This window comes from Mobula birostris, chromosome 24, assembly GCF_030028105.1.
Source record: "Mobula birostris isolate sMobBir1 chromosome 24, sMobBir1.hap1, whole genome shotgun sequence".
Classification (NCBI taxonomy): Eukaryota; Metazoa; Chordata; class Chondrichthyes; order Myliobatiformes; family Myliobatidae; genus Mobula; species Mobula birostris.
The window spans coordinates 19,756,348-19,775,226 of NC_092393.1; the positions used below are offsets into that span (position 1 = coordinate 19,756,348).

The following is an 18,879-nucleotide window of genomic DNA, read 5'->3' on the forward strand; positions in this document are numbered from 1 at the left end:
TATGCCCATAATAATGGGCCTGGAAACAACACTAAGGCACTAATCTTTCTGGATTCTCTTGATTACCATCCCCAAATCACTTTAAAATAGACAGGAAGTCTTAAGTTCCTGGTTCAGCAGGTGGGTTATTCTGAAACTGTGGCTTCTGACGTATTTGATCTGCATGAATTATTTTTGATAGAATTTGACTCACAACATTAAAAAAAACAGAGAGACACACAGCAGGCCAGGCAACATCTGTGGATAAAGAAATGAGGGTTAATGATTTAGGTCTGAAACAGTCTGTCAGAAGTGACGAATGACCTTGAATTGAAATGTTAACTTCTTCTCTCTCACATATATTGCCTGGCCAGCACCTTTGGTTCTTATTTCAGATTGGTTTTTGATCTTCATTGGTTCCCATGTTCAGTTTAGGGGTTACGGGTGAGTGTCTCTTGGCACTTACCATCACTTAGCAAGTCTGGAATACCCGAGTGGTGGTGAAGGTCCTATACTCAAAGCAGAAGTTCTACTCATCACCTGTTAGCTGTGCTTTAGCATCCAGTGATACAGCATAAACTTATTCCATAAAAAGCCTGCCCATCAACCTGTTCTGAGTTAGCCTGGCTTAGATCCAGTAAGTAGACTTGTAAGAAACTGTTTTTCTTAAATAAAACTAAATACTAATGATTCGGGATAACTGCAGTTTGCAATACTTTTAATATAAAAATGCTAAAAAAAAATTGACCTTCTGACAAGACAATGTCAGGAGATCAATAAATGTGCAGCATTGTTCCCTCATACATCAAGGCTGCTAGTATATTGTAAAGAAATCATTGCTGATTACTGAAAGTCCAACAATGGAAACTTCTTTTCAAGCGCACCATCAGCTGATATTTGCACATATTTCCAAAGACTCCAGAGTCACCATTAATCTGCATTTGGGATCTCAATTCTGCTTTCCAATGCAACACTTCACAGCTGTGCTGAATTCTTTGGTAAATGAACACGTGGAATTTATTTCACTGAAACCCTTCAGTGTTATTCAGCAAAGTCAGCCAATAATGAGCAAAAGCACATGTCAGACATTATTTTTGTACAAGTTAAAAGTCAAATCCCCAAACTGTCTTTGTTCGCATGCTTAGAACCTTATGATGCTATACAGAGAGTGAATGGTATCAGTTTTCTTTTTCTCCACCGGATGCATTCTACAGGTTTACACACAGATTTTATGCCATAAAACCATAGCAATCTAAGAGGAGTGCCCAGTGTCATTCCAGCAGTCACTCAAGAATTCCAAACGGTAATAGAACCATGGTGGGTGGTTTCTCTGCAATTCTGGGAGGGCTTGTTGAAAAATCCAAATCCAAAGGAAAATGTTCCAATAGCACTGTCATCTTACAATAATTTATAACAGATCTGAAACCAAAACAGTGCTACTGTGCAGTGTAAGAAAGTCCAAATCAGAAGAGACACATCCATTATATATTGCTTATATGAATAAAATTACAAATGCTTTTAAAATGTGTTTCTGTGTACATCAGTAATATTTTCATACTTCTATTCTACATCTGATTTCATTCCCATTCTTTTGTGGATAGATTTGACACATCCTCAATTGTCAAAAACAAGTCATCAGACCGATCAACACATCTACCTACCAACTCACCCCACCACCCCTACATACACATGTCACTTTATGCACATTCAACATAACAGTTACTTGCACATTGAGTTTTGTAGGAATGCTTTTATATTTATTCTGTTTTTATACTCATCGTATTTATGATGCTGTATCAGATCCAGAGTAGCAATCATTTTGTTCTCCTTTACATCCGTGTATTGAAGAATGACAATAAATAATTTTCAATCTTTAAATTAGTGGCACCATTAACATTCACTGAAAGTACACCCACTTAACTGGTTCTTTCAAAAGAATGATCTGAGTATTACAAGACGATGTGCAAGAACTTCCCTGCACAAAGTTTGAAAAAAAAACTGCGCAGCGCCAAGCAAACATTAAATTAGCATTATGAAAGTGTAGCATAGTGGGCAGCATGGTAGTGTAGTGATTAGCACAATGCTTTTCAGTTCCAGTGACCCAGGTTCAATTCCTGCAGCTGCCCGTAAGGAGTGTGTACGTTCTCCCCGTGACTACGTGGGTTTCCTCCGGGTGCCCCAGTTTCCTCCCATAGAACAAAGGACATACTGGTTGGTAGGCTGGCCTTTGTAAATTGTCCTGTGATCAGGCTAGGGTTAAGTTGGAAGTTACTGGGCATCATGGTTCGAAGGGCCGATAGGACCTATTCTATACTGTTAAGTCAATTAAAAAAAACTCAAAGCTTGTCAGGCAGCATCTATGGAAATGAATAAACCATGGGTATTTTGGGCTGGCACCCTTCTTCAAGGAATGGGGAGGATGACAGAGTAAAAAGGTGGGGGAGGGGAAGGAGGATAGATGGAAGGTGAAGCCAAGTGGGTGGGAAAGGTAAAGGGCTGGAGAAGAAGGAATCTGATAGGAGAGGACAGTGGACCACAGGAGAAAGGGGAGGTAGAGGGGATCCGGAGGGCAGTGATAGGCAGGTGAGAAGAAGTAAATGACAGAGTGGGGAATTGAAGACAAGGGGAGGAGGGAGGTAAAAAAAATATGGAAAGGAGAAATCAATATTCTTACTACACACACCAAAGTTGCTGGTGAACGCAGCAGCCAGGCAGCATCTCTAGGAAGAGGTACAGTCAATGTTTCGGGCCGAGACCCTTCGTCAGGACTAACTGAAGGAAGAGCTAGTAAGAGATTTGAAAGTGGGAGGGGGAGGGGGAGATCCGAAATGATAGGGGAAGACAGGAGGGGGAGGGATGGAGCCAAGAGCTGGACAGGAGATTGGCAAAAGGGATATGAGAGGATCATGGGACAGGAGGCCCAGGGATAAGGAAAAGGGGGAGGGTGGGGAAAAAACCCCAGAGGATGGTCAAGGGGTATAGTCAGAGGGACAGAGGGAGAAAAAGGGGAGAGAGAGAAAGAATGTGTATATATAAATAACGGATGGGGTATGAGGGGGAGGTGGGGCATTAGCGGAAGTTTGAGAAGTCAATGTTCATGCCATCAGGTTGGAGGCTACCCAGACGGCATATAAGGTGTTGTTCCTCCAACCTGAGTGTGGCTTCATTTTTACAGTAGAGGAGAATATAAGGTGTTGTTCCTCCAGCCTGAGTGTGGTTTCATCTTTACAGTAGATTTATATACACACATTCTTTCTCTCTCTCTCCTTTTTCTCCCTCTGTCCCTCTGACTATACCCCTTGCCCATCCTCTGGGTTTCTCCCCCCCCCCCCCTTTTCCTTATCCCTGGGCCTCCTGTCCCATGATCCTCTCATATCCCTTTTGCCAATCTCCTGTCCAGCTCTTGGCTCCATCCCTCCACCTCCTGTCTTCTCCTATCATTTTGGATCTCCCCCTGCCCCTCCCACTTTCAAATCTCTTCCTTCAGTTAGTCCTGATGAAGGGTCTCGGCCCGAAACGTCGACTGTACCTCTTCCTACAGATGCTGCCTGGCCTGCTGTGTTCACCAGCAACTTTGATGTGTGTTGCTTAAATTTCCAGCATCTGCAGAGTTCCTCGTGCTTGCATCAATATTCACACCATCAGGTTGAAGGCTACCCAGACAGAATGATGATGATGGTGATGAATGGTGAATGCTCCTCCACCCGGAGGGTGGCCTCCTCTTGGCAGAAGAGGAAACCATTGTGTGCACTTTTCTGGAGGAAATAACATGGTCAATAATGACATTCCATTTTTATTTTCTGGTGTGAGATCTTTTTCAGGTGTGTATTTTTTCCAGTATCTACTTCTTTCAAATGGTGCAGTGCCTAACATTCATCTCCAGGGAGATTTCCAAACACAATGGCCAAAACTCCCAGCGTAAATAAATCCTAGTAATACTGATTGCTCCACAGCGTGGCTTTAAGGGACACCATGCTGCACAAATGTCAACTAAACTGACCCAAAGTAGGACCTCACTCACATCACCAACAAGTGGTTTCAGTAGAATCCCCCTCAAAATTTAGTGGCCGGAATAAATCCTGTAAGTAGAGCCGCACTTCCATACTCATTGAGTGAGGAGTGAAAAAAAATTGGATATTCGGCCCATTGAGTCTGCTCCAATCATAACCAATTTGATTTTTCAAACCACATTCTTCTACCTTCTCTTTGTAACTCTTAACTCATTTACCAATCAAGAACCTATCAATCTCGGCTTTAAATATATCTAAAGACTTGACCTTCAGAGCTGTATCTGACAATGAATTCCCACATTCACTACTCTCTGGCGAAAGGAATTCCTCCTCATCTCTGTTCTAAAGGGACATCCCGTTATTCTGAGGGCGTGCCCTCAAAGCTGACCCTCTCCTATTAATGGAAAAGTCCACTCCTTATCTGCTTTATCCAGGCCTTTCAGTATTCAGTAGTAAGGGCCATTTCCTGAGGTCTGCATTGAGAATGTATGTGCTGATTAGACTGGCAAAGCCAGGCTTTTCTGAAATGGACTGGTAACACACAGGAAGCCCAACTGCATTATCTTTTGAGCTGGTGCTAACTAACTTTGCTCTCTTTTTAATATCTCCTGATTAATATTAGATTGCTAATGCCACATTTACAGCATCAACTGCAGCAAACTTCTACACGACCAATCTTTCAGTGGATTTTACATTTTACTTTGTGGACCAAATACTTCTAAAAGATGTATAAAAATGTCAAATGTATAAGGTAACAGAATACGTGCTTTCATAACAGATCTTTATCGGGGCAAGGGAATGCGAACTGCTGTAGAGGGTGGTCTTGTCATGACTCATAACGTGTTATTTCATACCCTGCTTGCTATCATTCCCTCATCCAGACAGGAGAGAATGGTCGCTTTGTCATTTAACAAAATGCGGCTACTACTTGAAAGAACACGATGTTCTTGTGGGCTGAAGGAGAGAATGAAGTCATTAGAGTTCTTCTCTTAGTCATTTGGTGCTATTATCAAAGCACCCAAATTGTGAGGAAATTTTCCAGGATTATAGGATCAAACTGACAACAGCTCTTGACCCCAGAGGTCTCCTGATAAGTGAAGTGTTGAGAAATAAGACCGACGGCAGAATACTAAGTAATGGAATGGATATGGTAACCTGACATAGAGCGACCTGGCATTTATCATTCAGTCACACACTCAGACAGCAAGGGGAAAACAACAGCACTTCATGCCAGATAGGAGGAAAATTTGTTTTACTTCTACCACCCGTACATTTGGTGTCTAAATATCACATCGTAGCTGGTGACCTCACAGGATATTTTGCAGCAAAGCATCTCAATGGGTCATTTTTTAACATACACAGACCTGCAGAAAGGAGCAAAGTCCCACACAGTTGCTGTTGCAATAGTTAATGTTACATTGTACTGCATCCAATTAGTACAAGACATTGCTTGATTCAAATAAATGAGGTAGTTAATTCTGTAAAACACTATTTGCGAACTGCTGCCAAACAACCTCAAGAAATCTATGGCATCACCAATCAGCTGTATCCAATTTTAAATTCTTCCTTTGAACAGAGCAGCAAAGAATTATTAAGTAACTACAACGAGACTTGGATGGAGAACTGATAGACTTATGTTTTCTTGCTGATAGGATCTTGATATAAATTTAATCCTGTGCAATGGATGATTTGCCTCGTGGTAGAGGTGCCAATTATCCTGGATAGAATCAAAGTTACAGAAGGAGAAAAATAATGCTTTTTTTTGTTTTCTGGAGACAAAAATGCTCTGAAGATATTGTAAACATTGAAAGAAATACCATTTAATCAAGATGGGTGGGAGAGAAACTTCAAATGATGAAACCATCTAGACCATGTTAAGCCAGAGTTGTGAATCTTTTCCAAGGGCTGGAAGAATCCTATTAGGGAGCCTCTGAGCAATTCCTAGCATAGACCTAAACTGGACCCTGCTTGTGATTTCAATGACCACTGTTTTAATCTCACTCAGCATCCATGGGACAGAGATGTTCTGAGAAAAGGAGTTACACATTAAAGGCATGCTTTCCTGAGGAACAATATAATGAGCTAACCAAGATGTCTGAAATTGGAAGTGGCTCTTTCTCCATCACTAATAGCCACAGACTCTATCGGCACAAAACTCATTTAAAAAAAATCTTTACAATTAAAGTTGACCTGTTTGCCTCATTATCCAGTAGCAGTCATTGTAAATGACAGTCGAATATTCTTTTACTAAGAATTAAATACGTCACTGTCTCTTTTCCCTCCAGTTGAATTCAGCTGGCTTTAAATAACCTGAAATGCATTCTCCCAAGACACAATGTTCTAGCCTATAATCACCTCATCCCTCTGACATAAAGGAAATTACAGGCAGATGCTCCACGTGGCTTGGCTGCACAAATGCACAGACACATCTGCAGCAAGTTTGTCCTTGTCACTCTCATTTAAAGATGCCATTTGGCATGATTTATGCTGACTACTGCAGATTATGCTGACTGCGGAAAATATCAAGAGAGCAGTATTTATCAACTGATAACATAAAACTGAGACCTCTCAATTCCAACCCAGACATCGAGAGGCATGCAGGCATACTTTAAGTGGCAGAAGGTCAAAACTGTTAACTATAAGAAAACTGTGAAGCTTGTCGACAGGCTCCTCCAGTAATATTCCAACAATTATTCAAAGGCCTTTAATTCTTAAGTATTTCATTCTGAAATTAATTTCATTCCCAAGTTTGATATGTTGACATATTTCATTTATTAACTTTTACTTTCTTAATGAAAACGTGCTACTAAAAGTGGGGTCAATTGTATTAGGACTAAGTTACATGCATGGAAAAAAAAATTTCTTTATACTCCAAGTTACTTTCTGAATAAAACTTTAGATTTCATTTTAAAGTAAGAAATGAATTATGGCTGCAGTCAGCAGCTCTCTGGTAACTGAACATAGGACAGTAAATGTTGGTAGGCTCCATTACAGTACAGACCTTTGGATCCAAGATCAGTATGTTCTCAATCAACATGTACACATAGCACTTTGCAGCAGGGAACCCAGAGATGGACGTCACTGCTGAATTTCCTGCTTGAAGCCCAAAGAAGTCACTTCATGGGCTTCTATATTATAAGAGATCAATGGTACCATGTGGCAAACGACAGAAATGCTTCGACATTCAGAAACATGCATATACATTCATAATTAGCTAAATTTAATTGACCTATGAAGAACTTGATTTAAAATTTCAGAAGTCCTAATATTTTCACTAAAACGCTCTTTCAATTGATATCTAATACTCAGTAAAACAAGAATCAAAATAAATTACTGTTAAAATATATCATTAAACCAAATAAGGTGACTTGTCAACTGGGTCTAAAAAGCCTTAATTGCCTATCATTTCTTTTCAGGGACAATTACAAATGATGTCAAGGTGACGGGTAGCACGCTCTTTCCCTATCTGCAGCTGAGCTAGTGTATGAACCTACTTCACCAGGAGACCAGTAGTCTGTTGTAATCTCTAAACATAACGGATTCAGCCACTCTGCTGGACTTTATCCTCCTAAGCTCTGCATTGAAGGTGCTGACAAGGACCAGGGTATAAACAGTTTCTGATTCACCCTTCAGCTATGCACAAGATGTCAGCAGACAGCCAGCTCAACATTCATCTGCTACATCAAATTACAGTTCAACTTGAAGATCATTTCTTGTAAACTTGGTAGTGATATGAACATTTGTTGTGGCTAAATATCTATTTGTTAAGCTTTTTAATTTCAGCTCAAGGGCAAAGGCAGTATAATTAATTCAGTCTGTTGGTGATTGGCTGTAATTACACCTCAGATAAACTGTATTGCGGCAATTGAGCACAAATAGTTTAATAACTCTTTTGAACAATGCAATGCTGATTAGAAATGTAATGTGTCATGAAGAGGTATCTACAAAGAACAATTTCAACCTACCACGGTTTTCCTTCAATGATTTATATTAAAAAAGCACTTAAGGAAAAGTTGATGATGGATTTAATATTTCTGAAATTGCCTCATTGGTTTTTGATTTCCTCAACACAATCAGTGATAAATTTAGGAAAGAGAAAAGGAAAATGCAAGCTGGAGGTAAACCTTCTCACACTGGAGAGGTTGCAGGAAAAGACCACAGGTCTGGTAACAGAGACTCTAGAATCTCATATTCTCCTGTCCTTAGTCCCTGCAAACATGAATCTGCACAACTCTGTGGCAACTGACCACAGACACAGAAGTCCTAAACTTTCTGATAAGATGTTGTTAGGGTTTCCTTTGACTATCCTCTGCTCTTTGAGTCCCATAATGCCTAGGGGGAGAGTGCAACTTCCTGCATTGCTTCACTGAAATGGATCTTCAGTGATCTTTCATCTTGCGAGTTCAATGAACAGGGATTTCTGGACAAAGGCACTTTTTTCATGGCAACACAAAGTGACTATGTTATCCAAAGCTAGAATAGAGGTGATCAGACAATTACTGTACATCTCACAAACATGGTGACTGCAAATGCTCAAGACTAGATAATGTACATTATATAAACACTCAGACCCCGTTTAACACTGAGGATGCACCCCTCGGAGGTGGAGCGCGATGCAAATCAGCGTTATGTGGGGTTATTGTAACATTACGTAAATGGATGTGTGTGCCTGATTAAAACAAAATCAAACCCAAGACATATGATATATTATTTTACATATACACATTAAGTCATGGAGTAACAAGCACACAAATAGGCCTAACCCTGTACATCAGTGAAGCAGTAACACATCACAGCAACAGTGGAGGGAAGCGAGTGGTGGTATGATCTGCTGGCTTAGGGGCATGTTTCATTGTGTCTGGTCATCCACCCATATATTTGGTCTATTTTCTAGTTTTTCAAGCAAATGGCCCCTTGAATAAGTCACCTTTGTTGATGATAACTTTGAGGTTGTTGTTGCAGAAGCTTTTATCTCGTCTGCATTTTAAAATTATTGTTCTCATTGTCAATGTAGCCAATTTCAAAGAGGTGTCAACATCAACCTGACGCTCACCAGCTTTCACATGTCATATCACTTGCAGTTTCACATCCATGCTGATGCTTTTCCTGGACACATTAGATGTACTACCCTCACTGGAATTTGCAGGTCTTTTTCCAGGGTGAAAAAAAAGGAATAAATTGGTGAGGGAGCAAGAACGTTTACACAGGTGAGGGACGCAGAGCGTGAACTAATAGGTGATTGGCTGGGAGTGGTTTAGAGTGTATGTAGAACACTCTAATTGGTTGATTGAATGTATTGGCAGCCACCCTTGAAAAGCTTTAGGTGTTGTTTAGAATGAAGTTTTGTCATTTTAAAAAATTTCAATAAAGAACTGAATAACCACATTGTAATGTATCAGTGCTATGTGGGGTCTGAGTAACTATACCAATGGATTTGTTTTTCTCAGGAGAAATTATCAAAGTTCACAAGAAGTTGCTATTATTTCTGTTTCCTTTACCATAAACACAGACTGTTTTATTGGGTAAATTAACTTGGTTTGCTGTGCAATAGACAGTATGAGTAATACTTGGCAATCCAGTTTGAACATATTGCACAACATGGTGTTATCACTGTAGTTTACCTCCTAAAACCACCTGCTGGAATGGAGTTAATCTGGGAAACTGTTCAGCCAACTTCCCAAACTGAGGTCACTCCAAGTTCAGCCACTGAGGTGCAGTAGATGGATTATAGTTGTATATAATCATGTCTGGATGCTGAGTTTCTAGTCATCAGTGAATCATTGCTTGAAGCAAATGAGCAAATGGTCCCAATGTTTAACACCCACAAAAGTTATCAATCAATATTCCTTCCCGTACAACACCACTCCCTCCCCCGCCCCACCCCAACCACAAGCAAAAAACATGTGCAACAAGGCTGTCATGGAAATCATGGAACAAATCCTATCATCTTGGAAGCCACCTCTCAGTGAAGGTGGGCATCAATGATGATGTTCACCACTGCCTTCAGAGCATCAGTGGAAAAGAGTATTTGAAGATCAGGTCTGTCACAATGTTTATGAGTTACTGGGCAGAAATAGCAACTGACTGCGAAACTTGCTCTATTCTGTGCTCTGCACAGCTATGAGGGACCTGGTGGGCACAGGAAGTGACTTAAACATGTTGCTCAAGTCACTGTGAAAGGGTGGACCAGAGCGCATTAAATCTGCAGCACAATGTTGTTTATGACATCCGTAACCGGAGAAGGACCATTTGGGATCACAATGGGAACCTTGATTCCATTTGTCCTGAGCAATCACAAGCCCAGTGCAAGCAGTGGAAAGAGCACAGTTACTCACAGACAATTCACACACTTGTCTGTGAAATTCCTGCCTTACAGCTACCTTACAACCCACAGTGGAAGTTTTATTTCAATTAATAATCTTGTTGGACTAATTGTGAGGAAGTAATGATATAACGGAAGAAAGTATTTCTCAATTTATGTCCACACATCATATTGAAACTGGTACAAAATTCCAGAGTACGTGAGATTACCAACAGTAAAAATGTTTTGAATGTTGATTTTCCATCCTGTAAGAAATATCAGGAAGGAATAAAATTAGCAAACTTATGTCCTGAGTTAAATTAGGAATTCCATACTGCAGGGCTTCCAGGAGATTTAAGTGTCAATTTCTTCAAGAGTGAAGACATCTAATGATAATGATGCAAACTAAGCTTCTCAGGAAAAAATGCTTTGGTCAGGAATATAAGTAAATTTTTAAAAAATAATGCAATTACTTCCAGACTCTCCTTTCAGAAGGATGTTGCCATTACACTGTAATTGTGCAACCCCTGGCAAGACACTGAAGACCAGCAAAAGGGCTGGATGCTCTTCTTCCAGGTTGCATACAGGAGGTGAATGTTACGCTGAAGATGTATAAGATGTTGGTGAGGCCTAATCTGGGGAATTGTGCGCAGTTTTGCTCATCTACCTACAGCAAGGATGTAAGTTAAGTTTGAAAGAATACTGCGAAAATTTACAAGGAATTTGCCAGGTCTGGAGGACCTGAGTTATATGGGAAAATTGAACAGGTTAGGACTTTATTTCTTGGAACGTAGAAGATTGAAGGGAGATTTGATAGCGGTATGCAAAACTAAGAAGGGTATAGATGGGGTAAATGCAAGCAAACTTTTTTCACTGAAGTTGGGTGGGATTACAACTAGAAGTCATGGGTTAAGGGTGAAAGGCGAAAAGTTCAAGAGAGACATATGAGGAAACTTCTTCACTCAGAGGGCCGTGAGAGTGTGGGATGAGCTGCCACCGCAAATGGTGTATGCAAACTTGATGTCAACGTTTAAGAGAAGTTTGGACAGGTGCATGGATGGTAGGGGTATGGAGGGCTATGTTCCTGGTGCAGGTTGATAGGAGTAAGCAGTTTAAATGGTTTGGCATGAACTAGATGGGGCTAGGGGCATGTTTCTGTGCTGTATTTTTCTATGACTCTATACCCTCTCAGCTGCAGGATGTTTCTAGCCAGATGACTGTGCAGGTGAACAAATTATAAGCCATCCACAGGCTACAAACGCCAGAAATATGGACACCTGTACAAATGAACGAGCTCCTATAATTCAAAAGTCTGATGAATGTACATACATTTGTTCTTATGAGCAACAAAACTAGTTTTTTCTCTCTTTCTCTCTTTAATAATTGTTCTTACTTATTACCTTGTGTGAGTTTGGTGCCATTCATTATAATACTGTTATGGTTATTATAGTGAGTGATTTTTTCATATATTCTGATTTATGTTCAAAATTGACGTAAGGACATCTGTAAAAATGGGACCCACTCATTACCCAGGGGCAGCCTGCAAGGGAAGGTTGGAAGCTCTGAGATGGTTCAATATGGCAGTTCACCACCATTCCCTTCTCAAAGCATCCTGGAAGTGGCAATAACGGCACTTTGCACTCAGACCTACAGCCTGTAAAATGAAGACAAAGAAGTATCAATTCCTTCAGAATTCTACTGATATTGGTAAAGAAATCTATTTGTTTTGATAAAAATCAATCTCAATGTTGAATTCTTCAATATAACACACAAGGGATAATTACTTAGAAATTCACTGATGGTTTGTTGTGCTAAATGGGGATTGTACTTGAGGTGGCGATGCTCCGCTAAAGTGTTCCTAACCTTACTGATCTGAGATTTCTCGGCATGTAACAGTACAAATCTCAAACTCGGATCAAAGGTGAGCTTTGTAAATACCATTGATTGCCTCTTTCACAGCCGAGTCCACTGGAATTATATTCTTCTTCACCAGTTCCAGAGGCCCAGGTCTTTGGGCTATCTTCTCATTGAGATCATCAGCCAGCCTCGCCCGCTTGAGCTTCATCTGAGTTGCTTGAAGTTTACCCTCTGCAGGTGTATCTTTTGGACCATAAAGAGAAACTTAGTGACTGGTCATTTGAAATGATTACAAAGCAGATCTTCCTGGCCCAGTAAACCACACTTCACACCCACCTCCCCATCTACTCAACCACACCTGCAAAGGCTATCTTTTCCTGGCATGGATACGGAGGCGAAACCCCACTAGACCTTAACATCCTGGAATGATGGGCAACTGAGACTCCGGTGCGAGACAAAATGGACTGCAGATGCTAGAATTCAGAACAAAGAAAAAGCTAAAAGACCTCACCAGGTTAACAGCAACTTTGTGGGCAAAAGGTGCAAATCAAAATTTCAGGCCAAGGCCCTCCATTAGGTAGTCTGAGAAGCCAGGCCTTGGGGTCAGTATTAGTAGATGTAAAAGCCATGGGGTGTGCATTTAAATACTTTTTGAATGTCTCTGAAACTTAGAGTCATCTAAAAAAATTAAAATTCACACAAGATTCAAAATTACACAATTACAAGGGTTACCTAAAATACATAAAAATAAGTAAAAATATTGAATTTAAGTAATAGAATAAACAGGTGCTTGAATCATTTCCCTGCAATCACCATTCACATAAATGAGTTCGCAGTTCTTGCATCAGGTTAACCCTGCATGAGATCTGAGAGGCTATGCCCCAATGTCAATGCTGGGAAATCCCAGAAAGGCTAGGATCTGCATCAGTAGCAGAAAGTTTTGAGGGAATCAGCATTTCGAATCAGCAAGTTCTGAACCTCTGCACCTGACAGCGTAGATCTGGGATTCTACTGTTTAAGTGATTGAAGACCAGATGAGTGTTTGGAACCACCAGCAGTAGCCAACATACTTTGCGGCACTATCATGTTATACTGTCTCAAAAAGCTATTAGATATGTTATCGATCAGAGCAAAACTGGCGGGTGAAAATATTAAAATTATTTCCCATAAATTAAGCTGCTTCTCTGATTCCAGTATAAAAAAGCTGACCTAACTACAACTATTCTATCCCAACATCCTGGGAGTGCTTTCCTAGCGTACATTAAATTTCCTAAAAGGTCAACACTGAGGTCACAGCCCTCCAGGATGGTCCTGGAGCCTCCGAAAATTAAACATCATTACTAAACTAATTTTGTAGAAAAATCAGGGTGTGTGTTTGGGAGTGGGTGTTCTAAAATGTGTTTTCGTTTTGCTTTTATTGCTTTTGTCTATTAGTTATAAAAATGTTGGAAATGAGGAGCAAGCAGAGCAATTAGGATCAGAAAATCATGAGGGGGTGAGTTCCTGGAATTTTCCAAAATTGAGCTGGAAACTTTTTTTAACCCATTACCAATGATGGCCACCGAACTCCACGCAGAGCATAAGGGAGGAAACACCTGCTCTCTGGCTAATTTTAATTCCTTGGACTCTGAGATGATTCAGTTAATATCCTCTTGGAAGGAAACCAAAGAGTAAATTGTGGACGACAAGGAAACCTAATGCTGCCACGTTAAGGTAGTTGTTTGTGAATATTAGCTATACATCATTCTGGATACATTCTGGATCTTTTTTTAAAAAAGAGAGCTACTTTTATGGAGAGCATGTAACCCAAAGGCAAGCTTGTCGAATGGCAGACTTCATACACAGCAATAGGTATCAAAAGTATAATCAGAATAAAATGAGAAAGGAAACAGGGCATTTCATCAACGATTCTTCTATCAATAGACTGGCAGTACGGGCTTTCAAACTTTTGTATCTTCTTCCAAATGGGAGAAGTGGGGTCGGAGGGGTCCTTGATTATATTGGCTGCTTTCCCAAGGCAGCAGGAAGTGTAAGGGGAATGAATGGAGGGAAAGCTGGTTGTGTGATGGACTGATAACCATAACTGCATGTGAGGAATGCTACTAAAATTAGCTGGTTGAATAAAGAAACATGAGGGTATACCAACCAAGCCCTGTGTTTGGAACTTGGCATCAACTCCTTGTCAGGAACACAAGAGTTCATACATCTTGATTTGATCTGCTACATTGTCAGAAGGTCTATTTTAATAAATCCTGGGCAAGGCCTCATATGTGGTCATTCAGCCCTATTGGTACACCTGCAAAAAAAAAACAAGTCTGCAGCGCTGACCAACAATGGAACCCACCATGGATGAGTTCTCATTGGGCACCATGAGAAATAGATGGTCACCAAGAATCCTGTCACTAGGTTTGGAACACATACACACACTACTTGCATAACATTTAGACACCATCAAAGCAATAAAAAAATTACAATGCAGCCACATTCTCACCTTGTAGGATATGCATATTAACCAGATCTGTTTTCTCAGGTCTACTTCTAATCTTGTGTTTCAAGTAATCTTCTGTCTGTAAAGTGTAAAGAAATGAGAAGCTTATTAAAGCAGAGTTTATTAAGCTATTAAGGAACTTACTAAAGGCAGAGTTTTCTTGAGGGCCAAGACACCCACTTCTGCTCCTTGTCCATATGTTCATGGGTTTGTAATCAATTGCCAAAAAAGTAGAAATTAAGTTGATTAAATCATCAATGGTGTATTATTTGTCAGGAACAAATGACAAACCTGTAATCCCCTGATTTCATGGAGCTGTATGGTTAAGTAGCAGCGTTAAATATGAAAAAAATTCTTTAGAATTCCTCATTTTCCTTGTCCGTTGATCTCTTCCCTTCCCACTATCCAGGGAACCAACACGTTTTCCAGGTTTAGCAACTCCTCACTGTTTCTCTTCCAACTTTGTGTGCTCCACTCACTGACGATGATATGATCTCTGCTACACTGAAGAAACTAAAGGCAGACTGGATGACTGCTCTGCAGAAAGCGTCTGTTCAACCTGCAACAGGGGCTTTCCAGATGCGTACATATTGATTCTCCATCATCCCAAAGCAAAACTGAGACACAGCATCACAGCTTCCAAACTGGCACTTACAGCCTCAGAATGTGTCACCGAATTCAACTATTTCAGACAACCAGCATATTCAATTTATATCAGAAAGAGTTCTTTCAGATCAAAGGTCACCAGCTTCCACTTCCATAGCCCCTGCCCGACTTGCTGAGTATATCTAGCATTCTTAGCTTTCAATTCAGATTTCTAGCATCTGCTGTATTTTATTTTAGTCGGCATTTTACAGATTCAGCATTGTATGCCCCTTTCCTCTCATACCTTGTTCTTATTTTTTCTTTTTCCCTTTATAACCCTTCCAGGCTGATGATCTGTGATGAATAAACCTCCATCTACCAGTAACACCATTGCTGTGTCACTCAGTCTCCCTTGATAAGTCCATGAGACCATAAGAGACAGGAGCAGAATAAGGCCACTCAGCCCATTCCATCTGCTCCACCATTTCCCTTTTCCCTGATCATGTGAGGCACCTTGTCAAAGGCCTTCTGAAAATCCAAGCACACAACATTCACCGATTCTCTTTTGTCTATCCTGCTTATTACTTCTTCAAAGAATTCCAACAGATTTGTCAGGCAAGATGTTCCCTTGAGGAAACAATGCTAACTTTGGCCTATTTTATCATGTGCCTTCAAGAACCCCGAGATTCATCCTTAACCATTAACTCCAACATCTCTCCACCGAGATCAGGCTAACTGGCCTATAATTTCCTTTCTTCTGCCTCCCTCCCCTCTTGAAGAGTGGAGTGATAATTGCAATTTTCTAGTCCTCCAGAACCAAGGCAGAATTTAGTGATTCTTCAAAAGATCATTAGTAGCACCTCTGCAATCTTTCAGCTACCTCTTTCAAAACTCTGGGGTGCAGTCCATCTAGTCCAGGTAACTTAATTCAGACCTTTCAGCTTTCCAAGCACCTTCTCCCTAGTAATAGCAATTGCACTCACTTCTGCCCTCTGACACGCTAAAACTTATGGCATACTACTCGTGTCTTCCTCAGCGAAGATGGATGCAAAATAATTACTTGTTTCATCTGCCATTTCCTCATTCCGCACTACTATCTCTCCAGCATTATTTTGCAGGAATCTGATATTTACTCTTCCCTCTCTTTTACTCTTTATTTATTTGAAAAAAAACTTTTGCTATCCTCTTTGATATTATTGGCTAGTTCACCTTCAGGTTTCAACCTTTCCCTCTTTATGGCTTCTTTTTTAGTTGTCTTCTGTTGGTTTTTAAAAGATTCCCACTTATTTTTGCTCTATTATATGTCTTCTCTCTTGCTTTTATGTTGTCAGTCAGGATTGCATTACCCTGCCTCTAGAATACTACTTCTTTGAGATGTATGTATCCTGTTCCTTCTGAATTGCTCCCAGTAAGTCCAACCATTGCTGTTTTGCTATCAACCCTGCTAGTGTACCCTTCCAATCAACTTTGGTCAGCTCCTCTCTCATGTCTCTATAATTCCCTTTTTTCTATTATAATACTGATACACCTGACTTTAGCTTCTACCTCTCAAATCGCAGGGTGAAAACTGTCATATAATGACCACTGTCTCCTATGTGTTCCTTTACATTAAGCACCCTAATTAAATCCAGTTCATTACAGAACAACACACACAAAATGTTGCGCCGAAACATCAACTGTACTCTTTTACATAGATGCTGCCTGGCCTGCTGAATTCCTCCAGCATTTTCTGTGTGTTGCTCGGATTTTCAGCATCTGTAGATTTTCTCTAGTTTGTGACTGGATCATTACAGAACACCCAGTCCAGGATAGCCAGTCCCTTAGTGAGCTCAACCCCAAGCTGCTCTGCAAATCCATCTCATAGGCATTCTACAAATTCTCTTTCTTGGGATCCAGCACCAACCTGATTTTCCAAATCTACCTGCATATTGAAAACCCCATGACTGTTGTAACATTGCCCTTTTGACAAGCATTTTCTATCTCCCACTGTAATTTGTAGTCCACATCCTGACCACTGTTCGGATGCCTGTATATAACTCTCATCAGGATCTTTTACCCTTGCAGATTCTAAACTCTACTCACATTGGAACAGAAGATGTAACAACTGAAATATATTTTTCTAACTTCTCTTCATTTCTGATGAACGGTTGTCAGCCAGAAGCATTGATTTAGTTTCTCTTGACCTGCTGAACATTTCCAACATTTTTGATTTTAACTGTGAAATTTCAAGAGCAGGTTTGGTGTATAATCAGAAATGAATATTTCACACGAGAATGCAAGTCTGGGATTTAAATAACAGCTGAATGACTGACTAAACAATGCTACATGCTCCCCTGAAGAGCATATAATTATTAGTTATCCATCCATCACATCATGTCTTTACAACTTGACGGTGTATCAACTAAACAGCATGTGAATTAATGATTCACAGATTTCATGAACTCATGTTCAAATAGGAACAGTAATATTCTAGTGAGTTCTCTAGCGAACATGAAATTTGCATTTTCATGTGCTATAGATAAAGCATCATTCGAAAAAGAACTTGCACAATTAATTTGAAATACTACAGCCCTTCCTGGTGGGGAAAAAAATCTCTGCTCAGGCAGAGTAGAGAGGTTTGTATTATTACCAAGCACAATAATGTGTCCTGTTTCAGCTTACATCTATCAGGCTTGTATTACTTTGAATTTAGAAGTAATTTCCTCTGACTGGAATGAGGGTGCTTCTAGAACGAGGGGTCACTGTCTGACATACAATGTTTGTAACAGAATCAAGGAGATTTCTGTCACTCAGGGCAGAAAAAATGTACGGCATTCTTGGTAATAGAAAGCAGTGGAGGCCAAGTGTCTGAACAATTTTAGGAGGGTTTTTAGACACAAATGTCAAGAGATAATAGGAGAGAATGGGAAAACTGCTCAGCGCATCACCAGCACCAGCATACCTACGTAGCATCAAGGACATATATACAAAAAAGTGCCGGAGAAAGGCCAGCAATATCGTGACGGGCTCTACCCATGCTGTTTATGGACTGTTTGTCCCACTCCCGTCCCAGTCTACGTAGCATCCACGCCCACACCAGGACCACCAGAATCAAAAACAGTTACTTTAACCTAGCAGTGAGGCTGACTAACATCTCCACCCACCAACCCACACAAAACTGCCATTCCCCTACACACCCTTGCGCCTAGCATCACTTTATGGAGATACAATCAATGCGTACAAGCTATCTTATGTATTTATATTTATTGTTTTTTATTATTATGTCCTTTATCTTATTGTGTTTTTTTATGATGCATCAGATAAGGAGTAACAATCATTTTGTTCTACTGCAGAGCAGACTTGATGGGCCAAATGGCCTAATTCTGCTTCTATATCTTTTGTTCTATAATCTTTATAGTTGGATACTGGAAATGACAAACAATCTTGAATCCCAGAAGATGGAGGGTTATTCATAGTCTCCTTTGACAAACCTACTCCTTGCCTTATTTTTTCTGTGTAAAGAATGTAATGTTGAATGCTGGTATAATTATCCATCTGTCACTTCACTTGTACTGAATTTCTAGTAACAAATGTATAACTGGTAAAGGAACCAAAAGAATAGCAACGTGCTGCCTCATGCTGAAGTATCCAGCTACACGGCAGCACTTGCAGGGACTTGG

At 40.3% G+C, this 18,879-nt stretch overlaps 1 protein-coding gene across 4 annotated transcripts in view; it reads right to left on the reverse strand.

The window, feature by feature from the left end:
- Nucleotides 1-18,879, reverse strand: part of myocd (myocardin) — a 712,380-nt gene that overhangs the window by 26,189 nt on the left and 667,312 nt on the right. For all 4 annotated transcript variants that reach the window (XM_072242485.1, XM_072242488.1, XM_072242489.1 and 1 more), the window contains 2 exons: nt 14,639-14,714; nt 12,229-12,390 (listed from right to left, as the gene is read on the reverse strand). In XM_072242485.1, coding sequence (XP_072098586.1) covers nt 12,229-12,390; nt 14,639-14,714 — 238 coding nt within the window. The remainder of the gene's footprint in view (nt 1-12,228; nt 12,391-14,638; nt 14,715-18,879) is intronic.